Consider the following 23,718-nt stretch of genomic DNA (forward strand, 5'->3'; position numbering starts at 1 on the left):
CTTCTTCTGATGAAATATAGGCAAAAAAGTGTGAGGTTTTCTACTTGATATAGGACTCTCAAAGTTTGTTAACTCAGTTAAGAAGCACTAGGAATATATAGACATTAAAGATCATACTTGGACTATTTGCTTCAGGTGCCTAGCTCAGACATTGTAGTGCCTAAAAAGCGACAAGCTTTTAGGGACCATTTTTGCCATTTCCTAAAAGACATTGCAAAAAGTTGACACTCTATGATACAAAGCATTTAAACTAGGAGTCCAGACTTTTTACACAGCCCTTAAAGTCATCAACAATAATGGAGCCTGAACAACAGTCTGGGATACATAGTGCTCCTCGATGTGAAGTCCCCTCAAATTGAGGCACTATGCACACAGCATGCATACTGAGGAACCTAATCTCATAAGCATCCATTCACTCAGGACTCACAGTGCTGAGTCCTCTTTGGCAAACAGTTCCTGACTATATATAATGAGCATGGTTGTAATAATACCCTTTTCCCATTATTAAGAGTGCTCAGCCTCATAGATGAACTTCAAGTTCCTCAGAGAGTACCACTAATGGCTGCACGCAGTGCAGTAGGAACTATGGTATAGCAAGGAACTCAGTATTCACCAGGCCAGAATGAGAGACTAAGTAAGGATCAGTTGGATTTTTTTAGGCTAATAATTAGAATATTCCCTTAGAGAAATGGCGCATACTCCAAATGCTTAGAATTTTATGTGGTGACATTTAAGTGAAAGTCTATGCAGCACAAAAACATTGCAAGAAGCCTAAGAACCAAAGTCTTCTATTCCTTATGTGAGCTACTATCCATAGAGCCAAAACTAGAAAAAGCAAGAGAGCCTAACGTATAGTCATTCTTCTAGGAAACGAAAATCTTGGATTCTAAGTTGTTGGTAATTTCAGTGAATTCTAACTGGTAGAGAGATGTGGGGAGTCCATACAGTCTCTGCTTATCAACAAATCCTGGACAACAACATCTGATGCAGGAGGAATGGGAATGTAACACATAAAAGGATTATCCCAAAGTGTTTGTTCTCTGAGACAGTGTTTGCCTCCTAACCCACAATGTTGTGGGGAGACTAACAGTGATGAAGTTTACCGAAGGCAATCATCAACCAGGTCAAGTAGTAAACAGGGGACTACCAAGAAAATTTTGAAGTTGTTCTATTCCTTGCTATTTTTGGACATCTGTATTGCAAAAAAATGGTCTGGCTACAAGAATAAAACTGTTATTAACTTTACAGACATGATTACAGTCTCTAGGATGTCTGTAGTCCTTTGTGATGTATACATCTTAGTCATTTGTCATCAGGCTGACTCAAAGAGGGGAACTCAGTTGACACAGACATCTCTTCAGACTTTTATTTAGTCCTGACATATGGATTAATAGATTGGTATTTCTGCTGCGACTTCTCCCCTCAAATTTTTGTTTCCTCATAATTTTCCTTTCCCCTCCCTTCCCCCCTTTTTATTTCTTCCCTATTTCCCTGTCTTTCACCTACTATTTTAAAAGCTAAGTTTCACCGGGTAAGGCTACATCTTTTGCAAAACTGTTGAGTCCTGGACTAGAGAAGGAACAAAAACAATTGCAACTTGAAGCTATAGAAGCCTGCTAGTTTTCAGAAAAGCAGAAATTTAACATCTATAACCTGTCTTTCTCCTATAACGGGAATTTCAAATAAAATCAGTACCAGAAAAGTACCTACTTTTTCTTTTACTTTCTTTCCATTTAGCAGTATGTTTGTTTTCTCTTCAGGAAAGCAAGTCCAGACTCTAGCAAGATCTGCAGCGCTATCCTTAGCCTCAATTAACATTATCTTCCCTCAAAAAGAATTACTACCACTACCAATACTATTGTCTTCTAACTTACTCTCTGTGATGAAATGCAAAGGGAATAAACAATGGTGTAAGAAAAAAAGCAAAAAATACCATAAGAGTTTGCATTCTCAATAACCCATTTTCCTTGTTTTTTATTATTTTAAAAGTTAAAATATTTTTTCTGGTGGATTTTGTTGTAAACAAAACAGTTCAAGAAAACAAAACCTCCTGTATTTTAAATCTTAAACTTTTTCTAACTAGATGATATTCCAAACAAGAATCATGGCAACACTGAAAATTCGAGGCAAATTAATTTTCTCAAAATAAACACAACATAGGGTCAGTATGACACTTTCTGATCTCCCATATTGGTAAATTAATTCCTAAATACACCCGCAGTTTATGGATTTCCTGTAACCTGAAGAGCACAACAAAAAGTGCTGCCATCTACTAAAAACATATTATATTTGAGCAGTAATGGATGCAAAATGTCTCAAAATTATAGCCAGGTCATTCTAAGAAGCTTAGCCTTTAAATATACTTACCAAAATGAGTAACTTCTGGTGATTCAATCTTTTTCAGAATCATTTCTGTAACCAGTTCCTCAGAAATACTTTGACCTTTTAACAACAGTTCTTGACACTAAGGTAAAATGCAAGACATAGTCTTATACACTATGTATTTGTCAAGAATGACAAAAAACTTGCTAGAAGATTAGACTTTTACCTTAAGCCCATATTCTGTTTCTTCACAAATATTTGTTTCAATTACCTCCAAAGCTGAGGAAGCACAGCAGATAGAATAGAAAAAAAGTAAATTAATTAATGAAAAGTATTTTATATACAGACATGTAAATGCAGATACATACATACACACACACATAGAGGCATGTATGCGTGCTCCAAACAACTAGACTATTTTTGAATGGTCATTATATTTAGGGCCATTATTATATTTTGTCCATCCAGAACTTAGTGCCTTCTGGCAATGTCTGCGCAGATGCTTTTCCCTACAATTTAACCCTATAGATACTACAGACAAATGCACAACTGCAGCCTTGAGGGATTATTTGAACTACTGATTGATATCAAATTAGTATTACTGCTGTGTAATCCAGAGATCTAAGCTCAAACACTTCCCAGATTTTAAAAGCAAGTTTTAGAAAAAGAACTGTTTACGCATACAAAACTATTTGCTTTTAAAAAAGCCCTTAAAGCTCTACTCCTTATATAGCCTAATTGTCTAAAATTAAATAAATACTAAATTTGACACCCATCAAAATCAAAGGCCTGCCCTCTGCCTCTGTGGACAGTGACATCATAGCAGAATGATCTTGGAAGTCTGTCATACTTTCATACTATTGAAACAAATAGACACAACAAAGTTTTTTAAGAATGACCCTTATGGCTACATCTGCATTAAGACTAAACCAGGGCAGGGAAAGGTCCTCAAGTTGGATGGCTTAGGTCTACCAAGCTAAAATCTTTCTTCCCAAAACACAGTGGCTGTTTTTAAACAGTTCCTGCCAGTTACGATGATTCTTGTGCATACTGTCCTTCATACTAGCAGTGGGTGTTCAGGAAAGTAGGACTCTCCATATGCCAAAATTAAGACAGGAAGTGTACTGACAATTCAGACAACTAAAAAGCAGCACTATACATGTACCCCTGTTTTGTTTATGAGTTTTGACCTATTAATTGCATAAATGAATAGACAATATTTTATCAACTTAAAAAGACTATGTGTGTTTGTTTGTTTTTGAAAATAACATAGCACAAGATATTAAAACACAGAAATTAGTCCAGTAGAGGGAAAGTGTTGAATGTACTAAGAGAGGCCAAAAGAACTGGCCTTGTTCACCCTGAAGAAAACAGGACAGGTCTTACTGCTGTCTAAACTGGTTACTGGGAAAGCATAAAGATAGCCCCACTGTTTTGATTGAAGTGCAGATGGGACAGGAAGCAACAGACAGAAGCAAGAATGTAAGAAATTCCAACAAGGAAATGGGAAAGCACTTTCTCATCCTGAAGGTGGTCAGACATTGTGTTTGCCCACAGATATGGCAGAGTCTCCAGCCTTGGAGATATTCCAGACTCAACTGGACACAGTCCTTCTCTAGCTCACCCTGCTTTGAGTGGAAGGCTGGATCCAATGACCTCTGGATGTCCTCTCTGAGCTGAATTATTCACATTTATGTGTGTTTAGTTTTTTTTTTTTAATGTGGAAAATTAAAAAAACTACTAGCAAGAGTTGAGAGAAGATATGTGTGTACATGTGTGAGGATACAATGGACACAAGAATATTAGAAGAAATATCATGAGCAAAAGAAGAAACTAATAATTTTCTGAATCTACTAGAAATAAGAAAAAATGTAATAAGTGAGATTTACAGCAGTCATTTAGAAAAGCTTTCTAGTGGCAAGGATTGTTACATACATAGACTGCCTAAAGATTTTTCAAACCAATTTTGATAGATATTTGTCAGCAGTAGTTTAAATGCATTCAAAAAGTGTATATTGGCTTAAATACGTTCCTAAATTATGTTCTGCGGTTTGGACCAGGTACTATTTTTTGTTAGACAATCCTATGAGTTAAAAATTGTATATTTACATAAGTAAAAAAACCTCAAAAACTTTATTAAAAGTGAATGTTACCATATTGTAATTCCAAATCTTCAAGATACTTTATTTGATAAATAACCCTACATATTCACAGGAACTTGAAGTGCAACAATACCCACTACAGGGCTTTTATTGAAACAATTAAAAAACCTAGGGGGCACACTTAACAGAAAAAAATGTAATGCAAATTGACATATAAAGAGTTAGTTCATAATCAGAAGAACTGTACACATATATAACATGAAATGAGACTCATAATTTGCCATCCCCCAAGAGTTACTCAAGAAATTACGTTAACTAATCACAGTTACCATGCACTTTGTTTTTTCCTACTTAAAAAGATTGCATTAGCCTTTAAACTGGTAGGAGAAATCCAGTGGAAAAATTTTCTTTATTATAAAACTTGAGTGAATCAAGATTTGTGAATTATGTCACAGATATAAAAATACTGACAGAGCTTTAAAAAGTGTACTGATTTTTAAGTTATGACTTACTGCTGACAAAATTTGTACAAAATAAAACTGCCAGAGATTTAATTATTTTTGCAGGAAACTACTTTCTTGCTGAGACGCCTCAAAAAACCAATCTCTAGCAATGTGTTGACACGGAATAAGATAATGATATAAGCAACAAGTTTTACTCTAGAGGCCCTCAAAAATCTTTCATCAGAGTAACTGTCAGAAATGGAGCTGGATAGCTTAGAAAATGAAGTGATATTTTGTATTCTAGTAAGTGCATAGTGGGAGAAATTAACTACATGTTCTGGATCAGATATATTTGGTTTAGAAATTTGAAAGTGCCAGCTCTCATTCCTTCCATTATTACAAATGGGATACAAAAGCTACATTTCTGTTTCATGGAGTACGTTCCTCCTTATGTTAGGCAATGCACAATCAGAAAGGAAAGATCTCCCTGTTTTTTCATGGCCTGTATGAGAAAATCTCTGCTCCCTGGTGTTTAATGAATTGTCTCCATATGAACTAGAAGAGTGAAATGAACCACCTTACAGGATTGGGAATACACTTGACTATCATGTTATGTATATACCCCTTCTGGAAAAAAGAAATAAAAAGAGTGATTCCCTAAGCCTCTCTATATTAAAAGGCCATTTTTCAGCAATTGCATTTCTGGCAAGATGGCTAGTTGGTCCTCATCAGTAGTCTTTACTGCGATCAGAAACTTGACACTTTGAATTACAGGGAACAGTGAGGGTGTTCTAAACCATAAGGTATTATGAAGCCAATGTAACATTTCAAATACAGAACATATGTTTACCTTCTATGAAAACACATTTCCATATTTGTGCTAGTTTTCTAGCTAGTGTTTTCTTTCCAGAACCCTTTAATGAAAAACACACATTTAAAAGAAAAAATAGACAGAAATTAAAAAACTCCAAATGTATCACACAAAAAAGAATATATTTTCATATGATAAACATAATTAAAAGCTACCATCAGGATTAGGGCCCCAAAGTCATGCACTGGGAAAAGACAGTCTTTTTAATATCATCTTCTATTTCATACTTCCTAGCATTGCTAATCTACTATTACTGCCCTTTGCAGTTAATTATTTCCAAAGTAATTACACTGACTTTGTTTTTGAGTAATAACTCTATCTAAAACTCAGCTACAATTTCCCAAAAATTCCTATGAGAAATTCTTTGGGACTCAAATTTATTATCTTCAGTCTCAAAGCAAATTATGATGCAGCTGTTCAGGTGTTTCTGAGCAAAATACACAAGGATGGTATTCTTTAACTAAAACAATGAATACATTAAAATTGCCCCTGTTAGTTCAGAAATCTGCTATAGATAATGACAAAATGTTTTTATTATCTCTCACTTGAATCGTGAGGAAGCAATATAAACAAAGAATAACGAGGTCTCTAAGAATACAGCTACCTGAATGGGATATTGCAAAACTCACCATCTTCCACTCTTAGAATTATGTCCTTTTTTCAAGGGCCTACAAGACCTGTTTTGACCATCTTTTTGCCCTAGATAAATTTTGTGATTAGAAATAATAAAAAAATCATAAATCATATTCCCAGACAAAAGTGTATCAGCAAACACTCTAGCCTGCTCACATCTTACATCTTAAAAGATGTGATGAGACCATATGTATTTGGTTTTGCTTTAATGACATTATGTTATTTAAGATATATCTTTTAAGTTAAAAAGATAGATGCTCTCACATCAGCCATATAAACAAAAGACAATATTGTAGCAATAGAATATTAAATTTTCTGCCCTCCTCACCAGGCAGATTTCCATATAGTCATTTCAGGCTCTGTTGTGGTACCTAATGAAATCCCACATAAACACAGAGGGCAAGCTGTTAGAAGAACTCATTTTCACACTGGAAGTGGTGTGCACTTTTCATGGGCAGCTGCAACATTCTAGAGAAAAGCAGCTTTCAGGTACATGAGGTATGATTGAGCACAGACATAAGGCAAACTTGCACCAAAAAAGAATCCCTTCAGCAAACTAAAGCAGAAATGTAAAACCACCCATAGAATCTCCTACATATGGGAAAAAAAAAAGAAATCTGAGAAGTCTAAGATTACAAAACATCAAAGTTCCCTAAGTAAAGACAGAGACTTCGAACTATAGTTAAAATATAGTACAAGTCTCTTTATCAGGACACCTTGGTGGATTTCAGTTATTCCCAAATGTATGGCATATAATTACAGCAAAGTTTTACTATTAAAGTTAAAATATTCAATATCTGATGTTTGTAAGTCTGTACATTAACCTGAAATTCTTTTGTCTTTAACCTATCAAGTTTTTTTAAAAAAATTACAATACTGAAATAACATAAAAACAATCCAGTTGCCAACAGGAAAAGAGAAGAAACTTTTTGAGCAACGTGTGATTTTCAAGTACAATTTTTTTTTTTTTGTAATGGACTGGTCACTCAGGCCCCAATCTGGCTTCTTTAAATGAGATTATAATCTTTACCACACTCTGTAGGTCTTTGATCTTTTTGGCAGCATCACTAAACTATGTTTTGAAAGGAAAAGTACAATTGTTAGCAGAATATCTTAACAGAAAACCTCCATCACACATCTTACTGGCTTTCCAAGGATAAGTAAGCAGGTGGGCTTGGACAGTAGAAAAGATTTTTCAGCTTCATCTTCATTGAAGATATCTGCAAAGGGCTCAGCTTGTTTTCCCTCTTGCGAAGCCATATATTATCTAAGACTGGGAGAAAAAAGTGCTTATAGATTCAGTAGCTTACATATGTGTAAAATGACACATACTTAAAAATGGAACTGGATAATAATGTGATACAAGGTGAATTGGCTTGTAACAAAAGTTGTCATGTGAAGAAAAAGCATTTAGAAAATATACACAATGCACTCATTACTGAGAATAATAAAGAACTGTTGGAACGAACCACTCCCTATCACCACCTGCAACTCTATGGGTGTTGATAATGACTTCTTCCTGACTCTCAAACTGCTTGTTGCTGTTTCTTAAACAGCATGTAGTCATTTCATTGCTTTTGCCTTCCTGTTCTACTTGCCATGTGGCTGTAACTTCCCTCTGGTCCCTGAAACCATCCACAGTCCTTCTAAGGCCTTTGGTTGGGAGTTTCAGAAGAGCCTCACCAATGCAACTACTTGCTGTTGTGTCCATTGCTACATATAGGAATAAGGCTTTGAAGCATTAAGTTGTGGTTCACGATCAGTTCTGTAATCCTCTCATAAATCTCAGCTCAAAATTTGGATGGGCTTTTCAAACAGTTAAGAGTCCATAAATGTGAGGAGCTTGATGAAGCACATCTGAGGAAGGCCAAACAAAACTTCCCTTTCATTAGGGAGACATTTACATCTCAAACCCTGTACAACCCAGTAATTTTTTAATTAAAAGAGTTCTTCTTCAGGATGAAAGTCTGAAAGTGTTTTGAAAGATCAACCTGAAACGTTGACACTTTCAGGGTAAAACAACAGGGACAAGTATTTTAATGTTTAAAAAACCCAAATCCCACATACAAACCAACCCTCCATTTTTCTCGGGGAAACCCACCGACTGAACTTTACCTGACGTTTCCAGCAGTTTCATTCCTTTCCAAACCTTCACAATCAAGAAGCAATTTCCTAACGACAGTAACCCCCCCTAAACGCGCCAAAGGGATAAACCAGACCCTCCGGCACAACTAAAACTCCGGTGGGGGCCTGTTTCCCACTCGCTTCTCCAGCTCACCCCTGATGGGCGCCTCAAACGGTCGGCGCCCCTCAGGGCCGGGACGCGGGGGGGGGGGGGGGGGGGGGGGGGGGGCACTTACGCTAAGTGACGGAATGAGTGCAACGGCCACCACGCGGGCCCCACCGTCGCCACTGGCTAATGTACCCTAGTAGCCCGGACAACCGAAGAGCACCGCCCCCTTCCCTTCGCCCCACCCCTCGCAAGGCGGATGAAGGCAGAGCAGGCAGGGGGCGCTGGGGCTCCCACGGGCGGGGATGGGGCTTCGGAGCTGTTCCTGGTGCTGACCTGGCGGGCAGACCCACCGCCCCCGCCCCGCCTGCTCTCGTGGCCCTCCCCCGCCACGCCGGGAGCCGCGCTGCCGAAGGGCCGCGCGTGATACAGCTCTCCGGCCCCCACTGGGCGGCGGCGCAGGCGCATTCTCACCCGCCAACCCACGCGCCTGCGCAGTACTGCGCCGGCACTTCCGCCTTCCCTCTGTCCCGTCCCGGCCGAGGGCGACTGGGGCTTGTTCTCCGTCCTCAGCCCCGTCGTGTACCATCCCCTGCCCCGCTCCCGCAGGAGCTCAGCTTTTCCCTCGGCTGCAGACGGGCAGCAGCTCCACTCCTCCTGCCCTCGCCGTGCAGGGCTGGGCCCAAGCCCCGCGCGGCAGCCATGCCGCCGGCGGCAGCCGCCGCCCCCATGATCAGCTCAGTGCAGAAGCTGGTGCTGTACGAGACCAGGGCTGTAAGTAGCGTCTGCCCCGCCGCCGCTGCTCCCGGGTTTTTAAACTGCTCTTCACCGTGTCTCTCTCTGCCTTGTGACTTAAACGAAGAGCTGGTTTCGGCCCCGAGCGCTGCTCATGTACACAAGTGTATACTCGGAGCTAGGCAGCGCCCGAATCCCCTGCCGGGCGGCGGGGGCGGCGGTCGGGGCGACGTGAGCGCTGCAGGCCGGGAGGATGGGAAGTTTAGGCCGCACACGGTTGCTGCCCATAGTATTTGCACAGTTCCCTACTGCTTGTCTTGTGTGGCTGTCGTCAGTCAGCCAGGCTAACAACCCCTGACGCAGGCCGTGGTAAATCTGAACTGGGCAGCTATAGTTGTCCAGAAAGAAAAAAAAAAAAAAGATTTGAGTTAAGAATTTAAACAGGATAACCAAAGTGGTTACCTCCCATGCCTATCTGTTTACTTCTTCTGAGAAATTTCAGTTATCGACTGAATGGCTTGTTGAGCAGCTTCCAGAGCTTTCAGTCTGACCTCTGAAAGTAAACTCTTGAAAATTTTTAGCATTCCTTGGTATTCTGTTGCAGAAGCCATAGGGGTGTGTACTTCTCAGTACTTTTTGCCAATAGGCAAAGTGGGTTGGAGGTTTGACCAGTAATTGTTTCTTCAGACATGTGATGAGCACGATGTCTGAGTCAGAATCCAACTCTGGGTGTAAATAAGCTGACATAATACAGCTGTGTTTTATCGTCCTTTAGGTTCCGATCCAACAAACTGCTTTGTGTAGTTCTGTTTCATAGTATGTTTGGTTTATTTTCATTTGAGGTAGTTTTGGACAGAGTTAGGAACCATGGCTTTAAATCCCACAGTTAGCTCTAGTTCTAAGTTCCTTCACTGAAGTCCCTTTAGCCTCTTGAAAACTTACCCGAGATGGCACACTGGGCCAAGGGAAATGCGTTTTGTCCCAATATGAAGAAGAGTCCGACTTGCAGCTTTGGTTCTATGTTTGGGCAACTTCCCCATTAAACAACCTGTGAAACAGAGGAGGAAGATTAAAGCAGGAAGAATTGGTACAACTAAATGAAAAAAAAAAAAATGAGGTTACTTTTACTCTCCAGACTTTTTCCTATGCCTAAAGGAATTTTGATGACTGCCTTAGTCATCTTTCTTAGCATTGCTGGAAAACAGTTTGTTGTTTTATTTTTGGCAAAGGCATTGCTATATGTGAGGAGGGCCATGGAGAAATATGGTTCCTGAATCAGGTCCTGAATTACTGAATTTAGTTGTTCTTGGCTCAGAACTCTTGCTGCTTTTCAGATAGCTGAGATTTGGCTTTTTGTGACTGGCACGCGTGGGCATTCTGCCTTATTTCTCTCTGAGCTGTAAGGCTCAGTTGCTGAGAGACAACATGCTGCATACAGGGACAAAATTATGCTTTAGCATGCTGTCAGCTTACTACTAGGCCATTCAAGTTGATCCTGTTAGTTCAGGAACCACAGTCTTTCACATCTAGCTAGTAGTAGCTGTCAGTATCATGAATAGGTGGGTTTGCTCACACTTTGTTGTGTTCAGAAATCAGCAAGGAACTGATCCAGTAGCCCTGGTCACTCCAGGAGCAAGATGATTTTGATCAGCTATGAAAGACAGTGGTTTGTGCATCAGCCTGTGCCACTTGGAAGTGTCTCATCTGAGTGATGGTGTGTCAAAACTGTTTTTTCAGTCACTTCTTGTGGATGATGTAAATGGAGTATTTTCCATGAATATGGTTATATGTTTTTGCTATAAAATAAAAAATATGTTATACTACTGCGAGTCACAGTCCTTTGAGTTCTGAAATCAAAATTCTGATCCTTTTTATACAAAGGAAAAAGACTATAGGAATAATTTTGAAGGGTTTTTTTTTAAAAAAAAGATTGATGCACTTAATAAAATCACAGATTTATGTAGGCTGGAAGGGATTTCTGACATTCAGCTACTCCAACCTTCTGCTCAAAGCGGCTTCAACAAGAACGTGATGTCAGCGCTGTGTCCAGTTGAGTTTTTAATATCTCAAAAGTACGGAGATTCTATAGTCTCTGCAGACATGTTCTAGTGCTTGATCACCCTTATGATTTAAGAAAGAAAAAAGGAGGAGGTGGAGCTGAGAAAGAAATTCCTTATATTAAGTTGCAATTTTGCATCTTTCACCTTGTATCTGCTGCATCTTGTCTGTCTACTGTTTTATCTGCATCATGTCTCTGGATAGTTTTAGAAAGCAGTAAGATCCTGCAAATGCAGAACAAATCCAATTATGTCAGCCTGTCCCAAAGAACCACACGTTCTGTTCTGACCATCTTGGTAGCTCTCTGCGGGACTCATTTTGGTTTGTCAATGTCTGCCTTGCACTGGGAAGCCCAAAACTGACTTAAGATTTGATCAGGTCACAGAGAAATTTGCTGTTAAAGCTAATTCGATATCACTTCGGGCTCCTCACAAAGTTCCTACTTCTCCTCAAGGTACCTCTCACACAACCTCTTTTGCATTAAATCTTTCGGTCATGCAATTGCCAGCTGTGACAGCAACTGATATGACAGCAGCATCACCCAGACATAAAATTCAAGAGCTTTCTCCTGGTTGAAGTTGCTCTTCTGATTTTGCTAAGGCCATATGCTTGCTAGATACAACATAAGCACGTGGGACGTGGAGTTGTATCAGATGAATTACTTAAGTTGTCACCAAAGGGAAAAACAGTGGAGTTTATACTGAGCAAAATGCTTATTCCTGTAAACCCTGCTGTGTTCAAGCAGGAAGAGATGACACGGATGAGAAAGTGGAAAAAGAAGAAATGGTTTAGATAGGGATTTTTTGTTTGTTTGGTTGGTTTTTTTTGAGTTAAGAAGACAGTGTAAAATTCAAAGAGGAAAGGCTCTGGTAGGATTATGGGAGTCAAATATGAGAGACTCCTAGAGGTGAGGAGAACAGAATTCACAGTTGTTGACTGAAGCAACAGAGACAAAATTCTATACTTTCTGTTAAGGCCGATAGGGTAGTCGAAGAGACCTGTCTTTTAAATGTTTTGGGTCAATAAATACCGTGGAGATGTGAATTATGACTCCTATATGTCCTGGGAAGTTGAAGGCTTGTTTAGAAGTAGTCAGAAAAAATGAACTGAAACAGTTGTATTCAGATCAATGCCAATTATCTTTTATTTTATGCATGTATTTACTGTTGAAATGCACGCCAGAGGGCAGTAAAGATATTTCAGCAGTATGACTAATAGGAGACAAAAGATGTTTTCCTCTGGTCTTCTGAAGATGGAACATTTGTGTATCCCCCAAATGAAGCCCACCCAAAAGCTGTAGGTTAGTTCTTTGGAAATTATCATTCCCCTGAGGTGGTGCAACACTGAACAAGTTTATGCCATCTCTGTAGAGGCGTATCACTTGCTTATCTTTCAGGACGTTATGAGGCTTAATTAATATGATTTTATTCTAATCAGGTTCCTCTACAGTCTCCATCTCCACAGTATCCAAATGACTTGCACAAGCTTATTAAGCAATGTGACTAGCATAATTACCTGTAGATTTTTCTGCCCTTCTCCTCAGGGAAAAACACCGTGGATTTGGTTTTGTGTCTTTTTCTTTTTTTTTAAATTCATTTGTTATAAAAATAATTTGAATGTTTTTATATTGACAAAACCATGATTTGATTATTTAGTGCTGAAGTTAGTCCATGGTCAAAGTGCATTAATATTTACAAATATCTAAATGGTGGATGTCAAGAGGTTGGGGCATTGTTTTTTCCTGTTTTATCTAGTGACAGAACAAGAGGTAATGGAAAGAAGCTGGAACACAAAAAGTTCCATTTAAACATAAGGAAAAACTATTTTACTGTGAGGGTGAGGGAGCCCTGGCACAGGCTGCCCAGGGAGGGTGTGGAGTCTCCTTCTCTGGAGACTTTCAAAACCTGCCTGGATACCTTCCTGTGCGACCTGATCTAGGTGGACCTGCTTCTGCAGGGGGGTTGGACTAGGTGTCTAAAGGTCCCTTCCAACCCCTACCATTCTATGATTTATATAGACAGTTGGCTGATGCACTTAAAAGATGTTGAATGAGTGAACAACCTACTGAGCAACCATTAGCTATTGTAATTTTCTAGCTAGAAGTGGCTGTGAAATTTGGTCTCTCTGGAATGATTTCATTAGCAGAAGATAGCCTCTCTTGCGTGACTGTCCTGTTCCCTCTGTAATGGTGTTCCAAGAATGGCAGTGATGTAATGGAGCAGAGAACGACGTTCAAACAAGAGAAGGAGTTATGTGAAACTCAGGAAAAGGAGTGGAGCATCTCCATGATGAAAGGCTGAGGGAGCTGGGGCTCCTTACCTTGGAGAAGAGGAGACTCATTAATGTTTACAAATATGTAAAGTGGGTGTCAGCAAGGTGAAGCCAGGCTCTTCTAAATGATGTCCAATGATAGGACAAGGGGCAAAGGTTACAAGCTGGAACATAAGAGGTTCCAAAGAAATACAAGGAAGAATTTCTTCACTGTGAGGGTGATAGAGCATTAGAACAGGCTGCCTAGATGGGCTGTGGAGTCTCCTTCTCTGGGGACATTCAAAACCCACCTGGACAAGTTTCTGTGAAACCTACTCTAGGAGGTCCTCCTCTGGGACGGGGGTTGGACTAGATGATCTTTTGGAATCCCTTCCAACCCTTAAGATTCTTTAGTTCCGGTTGAATGTCTTAATATTCTGCCAGATATATAGACAAGAAAACTGAAAATCAACTGGTGTATGTGGGATCTGAGACCATTTCTGAGTATGGCAGATAATTTTTTGAAGAGCAGTGATGGAAGCACCCCAAGTTTTCAAGCATATATACTATTCAGGCAGAACAGAAAATCTAAAATTGGTAGCACCATGCTGCATGTGAAAGCATTCAAATGTTTGCCTAACTTGTTTTGGCAGCATATGTTTTATTTCTTTTGCGTTGTCCTGGTTGTCATTATGTAGTCACTAGATCAACAGGAGAAAGGTATTCCTATAGACTAGGCGATTTTTGTGAATCCAGTTTTCTGGAGGGTGTGGTGATGAGGGGTTTGTGGATAAATGGTCATTAATTGTTGTATTAAATGCTACTGGAAAGATGAAGAAAAACAGGTATTTCCTGTCACTGTTTTTTATTTTCAAAATGAAGTTTCTTATGGTCCTAAAACTGAGTATTTTTTCTCTTTTATAGTAAGGATTTACTTTATGAGTACGAGTGTACAGAATGAGAGTTAAAGATGAGTAAAAAGACTGAGGTTGTGAAAAGGGAACAATCAGTGTTGGGGTAGAAGTTAAATATATTCAACATACAATTTGAAGATGTAGGCAGATTAAACAGTGGAATTACTGTAAATATTTTTAAATTTTTCATGTCAGAGTTGGTGCTAGAACGTTACGAATGGAATGTTTAATCCATTCTAAAGTCCTGGACATAAGTAAATAATTTTCTGTAGGAAAGTAATGGAAAATCAAGGTAAGTGACACAAGATGTAGTCTAAACTATCAGATTAACTGTTCGTTTTGCACATCTTTATCTAAGAATTAGATGATTATGTATTTAAACCAGTTCCTCTGTGAAAGTGCACTGCCAAAAGGAAGGTCTCTGGTTTCACTAAAGGAAGGAGGAAAGTTAATAGGGAATCATAGAATCAGAGAATGGTAAGGGTTGGAAGGGACCTTTAGAGATCATCTAGTCCAACCTCCCTGCAGAAGCAGGTTCATCTAGATCAGATTGCATAGGAACATGTCCAGGCGGGTCTTGAAGACCTTCAAGCAAGGAGACTCCAAAACCCCTCTGGGCAGCCTGTGCCAGGGCTCCCTCACCTGAACAGTGAAATAGTTTTTCCTTATATTTAAGTGGAACTTTTTGTGTTCCGGCTTCATCCCATTACCCCTTGTCCTGTTACTAGCTACTATAGAAAAAATGTCCCAACCTCCTGACACCCACCCTTTAGACATTTATAAATGTTAATAAGATCATCCCTCAGTCTCCTCTTCTCCAGACTAAACAGCCCCAGTACCCGCAGTCTTTCCCCGTATGAAAGATGTTCTATACCCTTGATCATCTTGGTGGCCCTGCACTGGACTCTCTCCAGCAGGTATCTGTCCCTCTTGAGCTGAGGAGCCAAGAACTGGACACAGGACTCCAGATGAGGCCTCACCAGGGCAGAGGAGAGGGGGAGAAGAACCTCCCTTGACCTGCTGGCCACGCTCTTCTTGATGCATCCGAGGATGCCATTGGCCTTCTTGGCCACGAGGGCACATTGCTGGCTCATGGTTAGTTTATTATCAGTCATGCAAGTTAGTGTGGAGTTAATAATGAGCCATCTCATAGGGTTGATTTATTTATTTAGTTATTTTTCAAGTAATGGTTTTAGGACTGATATACTTCTGCATTTTTAGTGACGTTATTAGCCTGAAATTTGGTTTGGCTCTGATCAGAGTTTTTAAATACTGCAAATAATTAGGATAATCAGAGCACAAGATAGCAAGAAATGAGGATGACGCTCAGGAGATGATAAAAGAAATAATTTGAAATCGAATGGCATACTATGAAGCATCATGCACCTTAGGATAGATTACATGCCAATGAAAGTTTAATGGGAGATTATGAATTCAGAAGCAGTAGAAGGAGAAGGATCTGTGTGTTTTTTCAGAAGAAAGAGTAGGAGTTTGAGCCACTGATGAAGTACAACTCTGAAAATGGCAGATGTGGTCTTCTGTGGTATGGTTATGAATGAGAAATACTAGTGTATCTCTATAATGAGACCTTGTATGGTATATTGTATACACTTTCTGTACAAATTCATTTAAGAAATAAGAATTCTACCAGGAACAGATCAACTGAAGTTCCAGTGATGTAACATAAATGCTGGAGATGTCTTGGGAGGAGAAATGGGACAGCAATATTTCTCTAGTCTGTTGAAGTGAGTTTTGAAAAGGCATCCAGTGACTTACGTTTCTGAAAGCATTCCCACAGAATAGATGCTAAAGACAAGAAAATATTTGGATGAAAGAAAATTTATAGATTGATTATTAATAGATTTAGCTGAAAATTAGAAGGGAGAATATTAAGGAACTCCACAGTGGAGAAGCAAGAGCAAGGTCCCGTTCTGGACAAAAAAGCTTTGGTTGCCCTGGGACAAAAGGAAATTACTGAATGCTGTATCTGTAGAATGCAGTGGGTAGTTGTTCCTGCATGTACTGAGAGTGGTGCTTGTCAGAGTGTGTTCTTAACGTTTGTCATTTTGAAAGAGCTCCTTTTGAAGAATTTCAGCAGGTTACGGGAAGCAGACAGCATGCCAATTGATTTTTTGCTATTTTCATGTACCTCTTTGCCCCTTATCATCTCTTCCTCTCTTTGTGTCATTCTTCCATTCTCCAGGAGTGGTGAAAGATAAATATTCCCTGAACTGTTACAGGCTTTATAGAAAGAAAGAACATAGTAGAATTTTTGCTGTACCTTGCATCTAAGTGTAATTGTTTTTTCTCCCCTTATTCAGTGCAGTAAAGAAAAAGGCTTAACCTGTACCTTTTTTTAACCCTATTTAGTATCCTATTTGTCTTGAAGATATATGATCTACTGTCAAGTTCAGTACAGGTTAAAACTGCCACAACAATTTGAGGAAGGGGCTTTTTCTTGCGTGACTTCATGCCTGTTCTGAAGGAGATTGGAGATGTGATGCAGGTGACAGCTATCATTGCCCTTTCCAGTTAAGCCTAAATTAAAACAGAGAGATAATTGCATGCTCATCTAAAATCAGTGTTCATAAAAGTTTCTCATTTGACACCCCGGTGTGTGTCTTTAGTCTAACAGAAAGCGTGACTAGTACGTAAATACCTTTCTGTGCCGGGTGCAGGTGCCCAGATGCTTGGGAGGCTGCAGCGTGGTTGCTGTGAGGAGCAGCCTCATGTTGCTCCGTATCAGACATAGATGGTTCCAGCCGTCTCCAACCAACTCACTACAGTGACGGCTGATACCAACAGCCAAGATGGCAGTGGATATGTAATAATGTATTTGGGAAAGAGTAAATAATGCTATGTGGCAGCTGTGAGAAAGTAAGGAAAATGTGAGGGAAATGTCCCTGCAGACACCAAAGTCAGCGAAAAAGTTGCTCGAGGAACCAGAAAGAGACTCTCTGCAGCCCCTGGGACTGCAGGACCATGCTGGAGCAGGGGGATGTTTCCTGAAGGAGCTGCAGCCTGTGGAGAGGACTCATTCTGGAGCAGGGAAAAGTGAGATGGAAGGAGCAGGAGAGAGGAACTGTTACGAATTGACTGCATCCCTCCATTTCATACAACTCTGCTGCTCAGGGCAGGGCAAGGTAGAGAGGTTGAGAGTAAAGCAGTGCCTGAGAAGAAAAGAGAGTGGGGAGAAAAGGTGGCTTAATTTATTTGTTTCTTGCTAACAGGACCTATTTTAATTGTCAATAACTTACATTAATTTTCCCCAAGTCAAGTCTCTTTTACCTGTGACAGTAAATGTTAGGTAATCTTCTGTCCTTACTTTGACACATCACCTTTTCCATCTTATTTTCTCCACCTGCACTTTTGAGGATAGAGAGTGAGAGAGCAGCCAAATAAGTTCAACCCACCACGCTTCCATAGGGATTTGAGTTTTTAGACATATCCATAGGCTCAACAGGTATCTTTTGTAAGCATCATGTATAAGTTCTTAAGTATTTTTGTTACGCTGTTTGCAGGTTTAAAAATTGGTTTTGTGCACTGCCGTATTTTTCAAGTAACTGTTAGTCTATTTTTCACTTTTTGCTGATTAACTGTGTTGCTTTTTAACTGATGAATGAAATAAGTTCTCTATAATGATAACATTTCTTAATGGTAGATAGTCTGTAAAAAGAAGCAAGTGATTGTTTTAAACCATGAGTTCTAAGAAGCAATCTTTTAAAAGAGAAAAAAAAATGTAGGCAGGTTTGATTTCAAAACTATTAATCTACTGTTATAAACAACAATTTGCAGTAAAAGTTTTTAGATTTTGTTTAGACTTCTTTTAGAAGAAGCTATTTTTATTGGTTTGAATCAAAAGATTGATAAAAGAGAGTGTAAAGCCTTTCAATTATATAATAAATGGTACACAAATTCTTAAAGCGTTCGTATTTTTTGACTGGAACATCTTTCATATGAGGAAAGGCTGCGGGAACTGGGGCTGCTTAGTCTGGAAAAGAGGAGATTGAGGGGAGATGTTATTAACATTTATAAATATCTAAAGGGAGGGTGTCAGGAGGTTGGGACATTTTTTCTATAGTAGCTAGTAGCAGGACAAGGGTTAATGGGATGAAGCTGGAACACAAAAAGTTCCACTTAAATATAAGGAAAAACTATTTCACTGTTCAGGTGAGGGAGCTCTGGCACAGGCTGCCCAGAAGGGTTGTGGAGTCTCCTTGCTTGGAGGTCTTCAAGACCCGCCTGGACATGTTCCTATGTGATCTGATCTAGGTGAACCTGCTTCTGCAGGGGGGCTGGACTAGATGATCTCTAAAGGTCCCTTCCAACCCCTACCATTCTATGATTCTATGATATTGCTTTGGTTAAAACTCGGTCCCAGGTGGAAGTGACTAATGATTGTTCCTATCTTATGATTGCTTAGTGATAATTGTGCAATAAATTAAACTTCAGTCCAGATCTCATGGCTGTGTGGTGTGTTGCTGTGGTTAGTAACGTGCACTTTTGTTAACAAGTTTCAGCAAAGGCCAAGGGCAGACTAAACCTGGAAACAGCATGTTTCATCTCAGTTGATGGTTGAAGGGCTGTGGCAGTTTCTTCTTGTATACTGTTTTGTTGAGAAAGTGCTTTGTTGGTCAGGGTCGTCTTTCTAAGTGCTGTGGCTTTGCTGTGGACTAAAATTGTTCGAGACATTTGGAAAATGCCTCAATTTGTTCAGTTCAACTTAGTAATAAACAGAATAAGAGAATAAGAATAGAATCTCCCAGAAAAGTTTACCTGCGGAATCTCATTTCCTTTACTGTAATGATTTCTGTTAATTAAAATAGTTGTAAACAGTACAGCACATCTGAGCTCTGATTAATTTTACATTTATCTTGCAACCTCAGAAATTAATTTATGTTACATTCTCAGCATTGTGTTGATTTGGTGTTTCTCTGTATTCTTTCCTAGTATTCATGTGATGGCAAATTGAATTGCGGTACATGTCACTGTTGCAGTCTTATTTGTGCTCTGTGTCAGCCATAAAGACAGTCTTATTTATTCATTAGATGCATAAATTAGGTTGAAGCAGCAGCTAATGCTGAAATGTCTTTTTTGTTTTGTTTAGTTTTTGCGTTGTCACTTTTTGTATCATCTTTGTTTTCATTTCAGATCCTGAAGGTTGAATAGGAGGTGGCATATCATTCCATTTTTTGAGTTATTCTGGGGTTGTTGATTGTTAGCCAATTCTCAAAAGTTTCCAAGGAGAGGTCTAATTTTGGGTTCCTAGTATTGAGGTAGCTTCTTTAAGTTAATTCATTTTGGTTTTTGATGCTGTTCTCAACTGGCTTTCCTTAATTACACAGCCTAGCTTTCCAACTTAAACCCCCTAAATCAGTCCTTAAAGGACTTCAAAAAGAGCTTTTTAAGTACTCTTTATTACAGTGGTTACTAACGTAGTCTGTAGATAAAATTGCTTCTCATCTAATCTAACTCTGCTGCTGTTCGAAGCAGCAGCACTTAAAACTGGCACTGTAGCTGTGCATAGCTTGCTGTAGCAGCTGCCAAGCTGGTGTGAGTGATACATTCCTCATAGTACTTCCTTATGTTTAATCAGTCTATTAAAATGGAAATGGAGAAGTATCCAACTGAACATCCTTAGAAATTGTGTTTGCAACTCTATATCCATCTCTCTTCACCACCCCCCCCCCCAGCCATGTCATGTTCCAATTTTACATGTGGGCTTTGGTCTAAACTGCTGTTAATGAGCTGGACATAGGGAGAGATCTATGAGCTGTATTACAGTTTTATGGACTGTTTTAAATTAATCAACAATTTTCTGCAAATACAAAATCTGCACTTTTAAAATGACAGCTAACTTATCATCTATATGTTACAAATGGATATGATATTTCCTTCTGGCCATTCACCTTCTATGACTTGAAGAAAAAGGTAGTATGATGACATGCTGTAAGCAAGTGTCTGTCTTGGTGGTTTGGTGTTTGTTGTTGGAGAGTAATACCAGCAGAAGAGTTCCATCCTCTGTTGTTGTGCCATTTGATGCAATGCAGGGAGGGCTCTGACCTGTACCCTGTCTTTATGATTTCCCTCTTGGGAAGCACAGATCTTGGCACTAAGGGATCTCCCATGGCAGGTACTCTGAGGGGGGCAGGCTGAGGAGCCTGGACTGTGAACAGCATTACATCACTGCTAAAAAACTGTAGGAAGCAGTTTCCTGTTCCAAAGTACTGCCTCAAAGGCTTCAGTGAAGGAGTGCTGTGATGGAATACGACTTTGAAGGGTTTCCTTTGCTGTAAACAGCAAAACTTGCCACTCAGTAAGCACTGTAATGTCTGTATATAAGGTGGAGCTGAGTTGTTGATGTTTCCTTTTATAGCTCTTAACTTTTAAGTATTTTATTTTCTTTATTAAATATTACCAACTAGACCCTTTTGTGATTTCAAAGAGGCTGAAGAGGGCTTTAAGTTCTTTTACCGTAAATATTTTGACAGTAAAGATATTTCTTAACATCTAACTGGTGTAAATCCCGAAAATCTGAGGTTTATCTGAATGTTATTATGTTTTCCTTCTCCTACATCTTATGCCCATGTGACAGTTAAGAGCTGACAGTGTAGATTCACGTGAATTTGCCATGCTCTCCTGCTTGGCTGAGCATTATTAATAAATTGCACCTTGCTGTGTGGTAGCACCATACTGATTAAATGATTTAGTAAAATGAGAGCTGCTTACAGCAGTCCTGCAACCCATGCTTACTTTTAATTCCTCTGTATGCAAAAAGTGATTTATAGTTTGATTTCCTTAAATGAGAAATGGACACATATATTTGTGGTCTGTCATATTTTACATGAGAAATAAAGATAATATTTTTTTTTAACAGTATTTTTAACCAGCATGGCTGGTCAAATTAAAGTTGTGTTGTGGAAGGACACCGGTGAGAAGTATATCAGGCAAGTGCAGATGGGCAACGAAGCTGGTGAAGGATGTGAAGAACAAGTGTTAAGAGTGTCTGAGGAAACTGGGGTTATTTAGCCTAGAGAAGAGAAGGCTGAGAGCACTCTACAATATCTGAAAGGCAGTCAGTCTCTTCAGTAATGAATGGCACGACAAGAGGAAACAGATTCAGGTTGTGCCAGGGGAGGCTTAGATTGGACATTAGGAAGAAAAAGCATTGGGATGAGCTGCCCAGGTATGTGGTGGAGTCCCCATCCCTGGAGATATTTAAAAGATGCACAGATGAGGTGCTGAGGGCCACGATTTAGTTCAGTGATGAGCTTGGCAGTGTTAGGTTAGTGGTTGGATTCAATGATCTTAAAGGTCTTTTCCAACCAAAGGGATTCTATGATTCTAAATGTAAATGAAAAAATGAAGAAAACTTGCAGTACTGAAGTACTTACTTTTGTGTGTTTAACATGGACTAGGAAAAGACTACTTGACAGAAATAGCAATGGACTACAGCATAGCAATAGTAGTTTTAGGTCATAAGATGTAACATACTTTTGTATATAAGCTTCTGCTAAATTTTGCAAAGCAAATAGGAAGGCAGTAAGTGGCTGGGATGGGGCATAGTTGGATAGTGCCTGGTCTAAGCTACAGTTATTCCTTTAAACATGTTTTTACCTTTCTTCAATTTTTAACTCTTTTTTTTTCTTCTACAATGGAGAGATTGAGGTCTTTTAAATTGTAAACGTTGATTGTATACACGTGTACCTACCTAAGGTACTGATATCTAAACCAGTTTATGAACAGTCAATATGGAGTATTACATATTTGATGTTAGTTGAAATGGATCTAGTGTAGAAGCTATATCAATGACATTGTTAATGCCTTGTGTTTCAATTGGTTTTGGTTGCTTTATCTTGTATTATATTCTTACTTTCTTTGCATGTAGAGATATTTTCTCGTTGGAAGTAATCCTGCAGAGACCAAATACCGTGTTTTGAAAATAGATCGCACTGAACCAAAGGATTTGGTTATAATCGATGATAAGGTAAATGCCTCTCTGTTTAGTTGTTGTTTTTGTTTATTCAGTTATTCTAAATTAAACTGTCTGTATTGAGCTGAATTTAAACATTACACATCTAATCTGTTTCAATGAAGGTGTATTACAGAATCATAGAGTCAAATAACAATTGGAGAGGATCTCTGGAGATTGTATAGTCCTACCCTTGTGCTCAGAGCAACGTCAGATAGATTGGGTTGCTCAGTGCCATGCCTAGTCTGGAGACTCCATGATGTCTCTGGGTAACTTGTTCCACTGTTCAATCATCCTCACAGTAAAAAAAAAAAAGTTTGGTTTTTTTTTTTTTTTTTATATTTGAGTGTCTTTTGTTGTATTTTAATTTGTGCTCATTGCCTCTTATCCTTGGATACCACTGAGTGGAGTCTGTCTCAGACTTCTTTACTCCCTCTACCAGGTATTTATACACATTGATAAGATCACTCCTGAGCTTTCTCTTCTGCAGGCTGATCAATCTTTACTCTCTGAGCTATTCCTGATGTGCCAGATGCATACAATATTATCATGAAAGTGACTAGGTACAGTATGGGAGTCTCTTAACAGCATGTTCACTTTAATGATATTTTCCCATGCTTTTCAGTTTATTACATATGTGCTCCCAATGGTTTTCTTATGTTCAGCTATGCTATTCTAAGAGTAGAATATACTTAATTTACTATCTAGACAGATTTTTAGTGTTTCTGATACATCTGAAGCAAAATAAACAGCAGCAACAAGAGTTTCAATGTACACAATAGAATAAGTCTCGATTCCTTTCCAGAAAGTTTATGGCTTAAAATCTTAACACTTCAGATTTTGAAATGTGTGAATTCACATATGACTGTGCCTAAAAAACTTGTACATGTTGCTAGAACTGAAACAGGAGACAGAGAATGTATAGCATACATTTTGTCTATTGTATAGTAAGTAAATTCAACTATTCTCTGACATGAAATAACATTTAACCATAAAAGCAGTAACTTAAGTGACTTTTTATTTTAAAGCATGTGTATACGCAACAAGAAGTGAGGGAACTTCTTGGCCGTTTAGACCTGGGAAACAGAACAAAGATTGGGCAGAAGGGTTCTTCTGGATTATCTCGAGCTGTCTCTGCTTTTGGTGTAGTAGGTAAGTATTTAGTTTTATAAAATCTTTTATTTCTTT

At 39.0% G+C, this 23,718-nt stretch overlaps 2 protein-coding genes across 2 annotated transcripts in view; one reads left to right on the forward strand and one right to left on the reverse strand.

Moving 5' to 3' along the window:
- AK9 (adenylate kinase 9) overlaps positions 1–8,568 on the reverse strand; it is a 64,175-nt gene extending 55,607 nt beyond the window's left edge. Inside the window, exons 1-5 of the mRNA XM_061989982.1 lie at positions 8,487–8,568; positions 7,515–7,644; positions 5,718–5,781; positions 2,549–2,601; positions 2,368–2,464 (exon numbers count right to left, since the gene is read on the reverse strand). Of these exons, the coding sequence (XP_061845966.1) occupies positions 2,368–2,464; positions 2,549–2,601; positions 5,718–5,781; positions 7,515–7,631 (331 nt within the window). The 5' untranslated portion in view covers positions 7,632–7,644; positions 8,487–8,568. The remainder of the gene's footprint in view (positions 1–2,367; positions 2,465–2,548; positions 2,602–5,717; positions 5,782–7,514; positions 7,645–8,486) is intronic.
- Positions 8,569–8,790: 222 nt separating this feature from the next.
- Positions 8,791–23,718, forward strand: part of FIG4 (FIG4 phosphoinositide 5-phosphatase) — a 74,920-nt gene continuing 59,992 nt past the window's right edge. The window contains exons 1-3 of the mRNA XM_061989610.1: positions 8,791–9,375; positions 22,447–22,545; positions 23,559–23,682. Coding sequence (XP_061845594.1) covers positions 8,791–9,375; positions 22,447–22,545; positions 23,559–23,682 — 808 coding nt within the window. The remainder of the gene's footprint in view (positions 9,376–22,446; positions 22,546–23,558; positions 23,683–23,718) is intronic.

This window comes from Colius striatus, chromosome 2, assembly GCF_028858725.1.
Source record: "Colius striatus isolate bColStr4 chromosome 2, bColStr4.1.hap1, whole genome shotgun sequence".
Taxonomy (NCBI): Eukaryota; Metazoa; Chordata; class Aves; order Coliiformes; family Coliidae; genus Colius; species Colius striatus.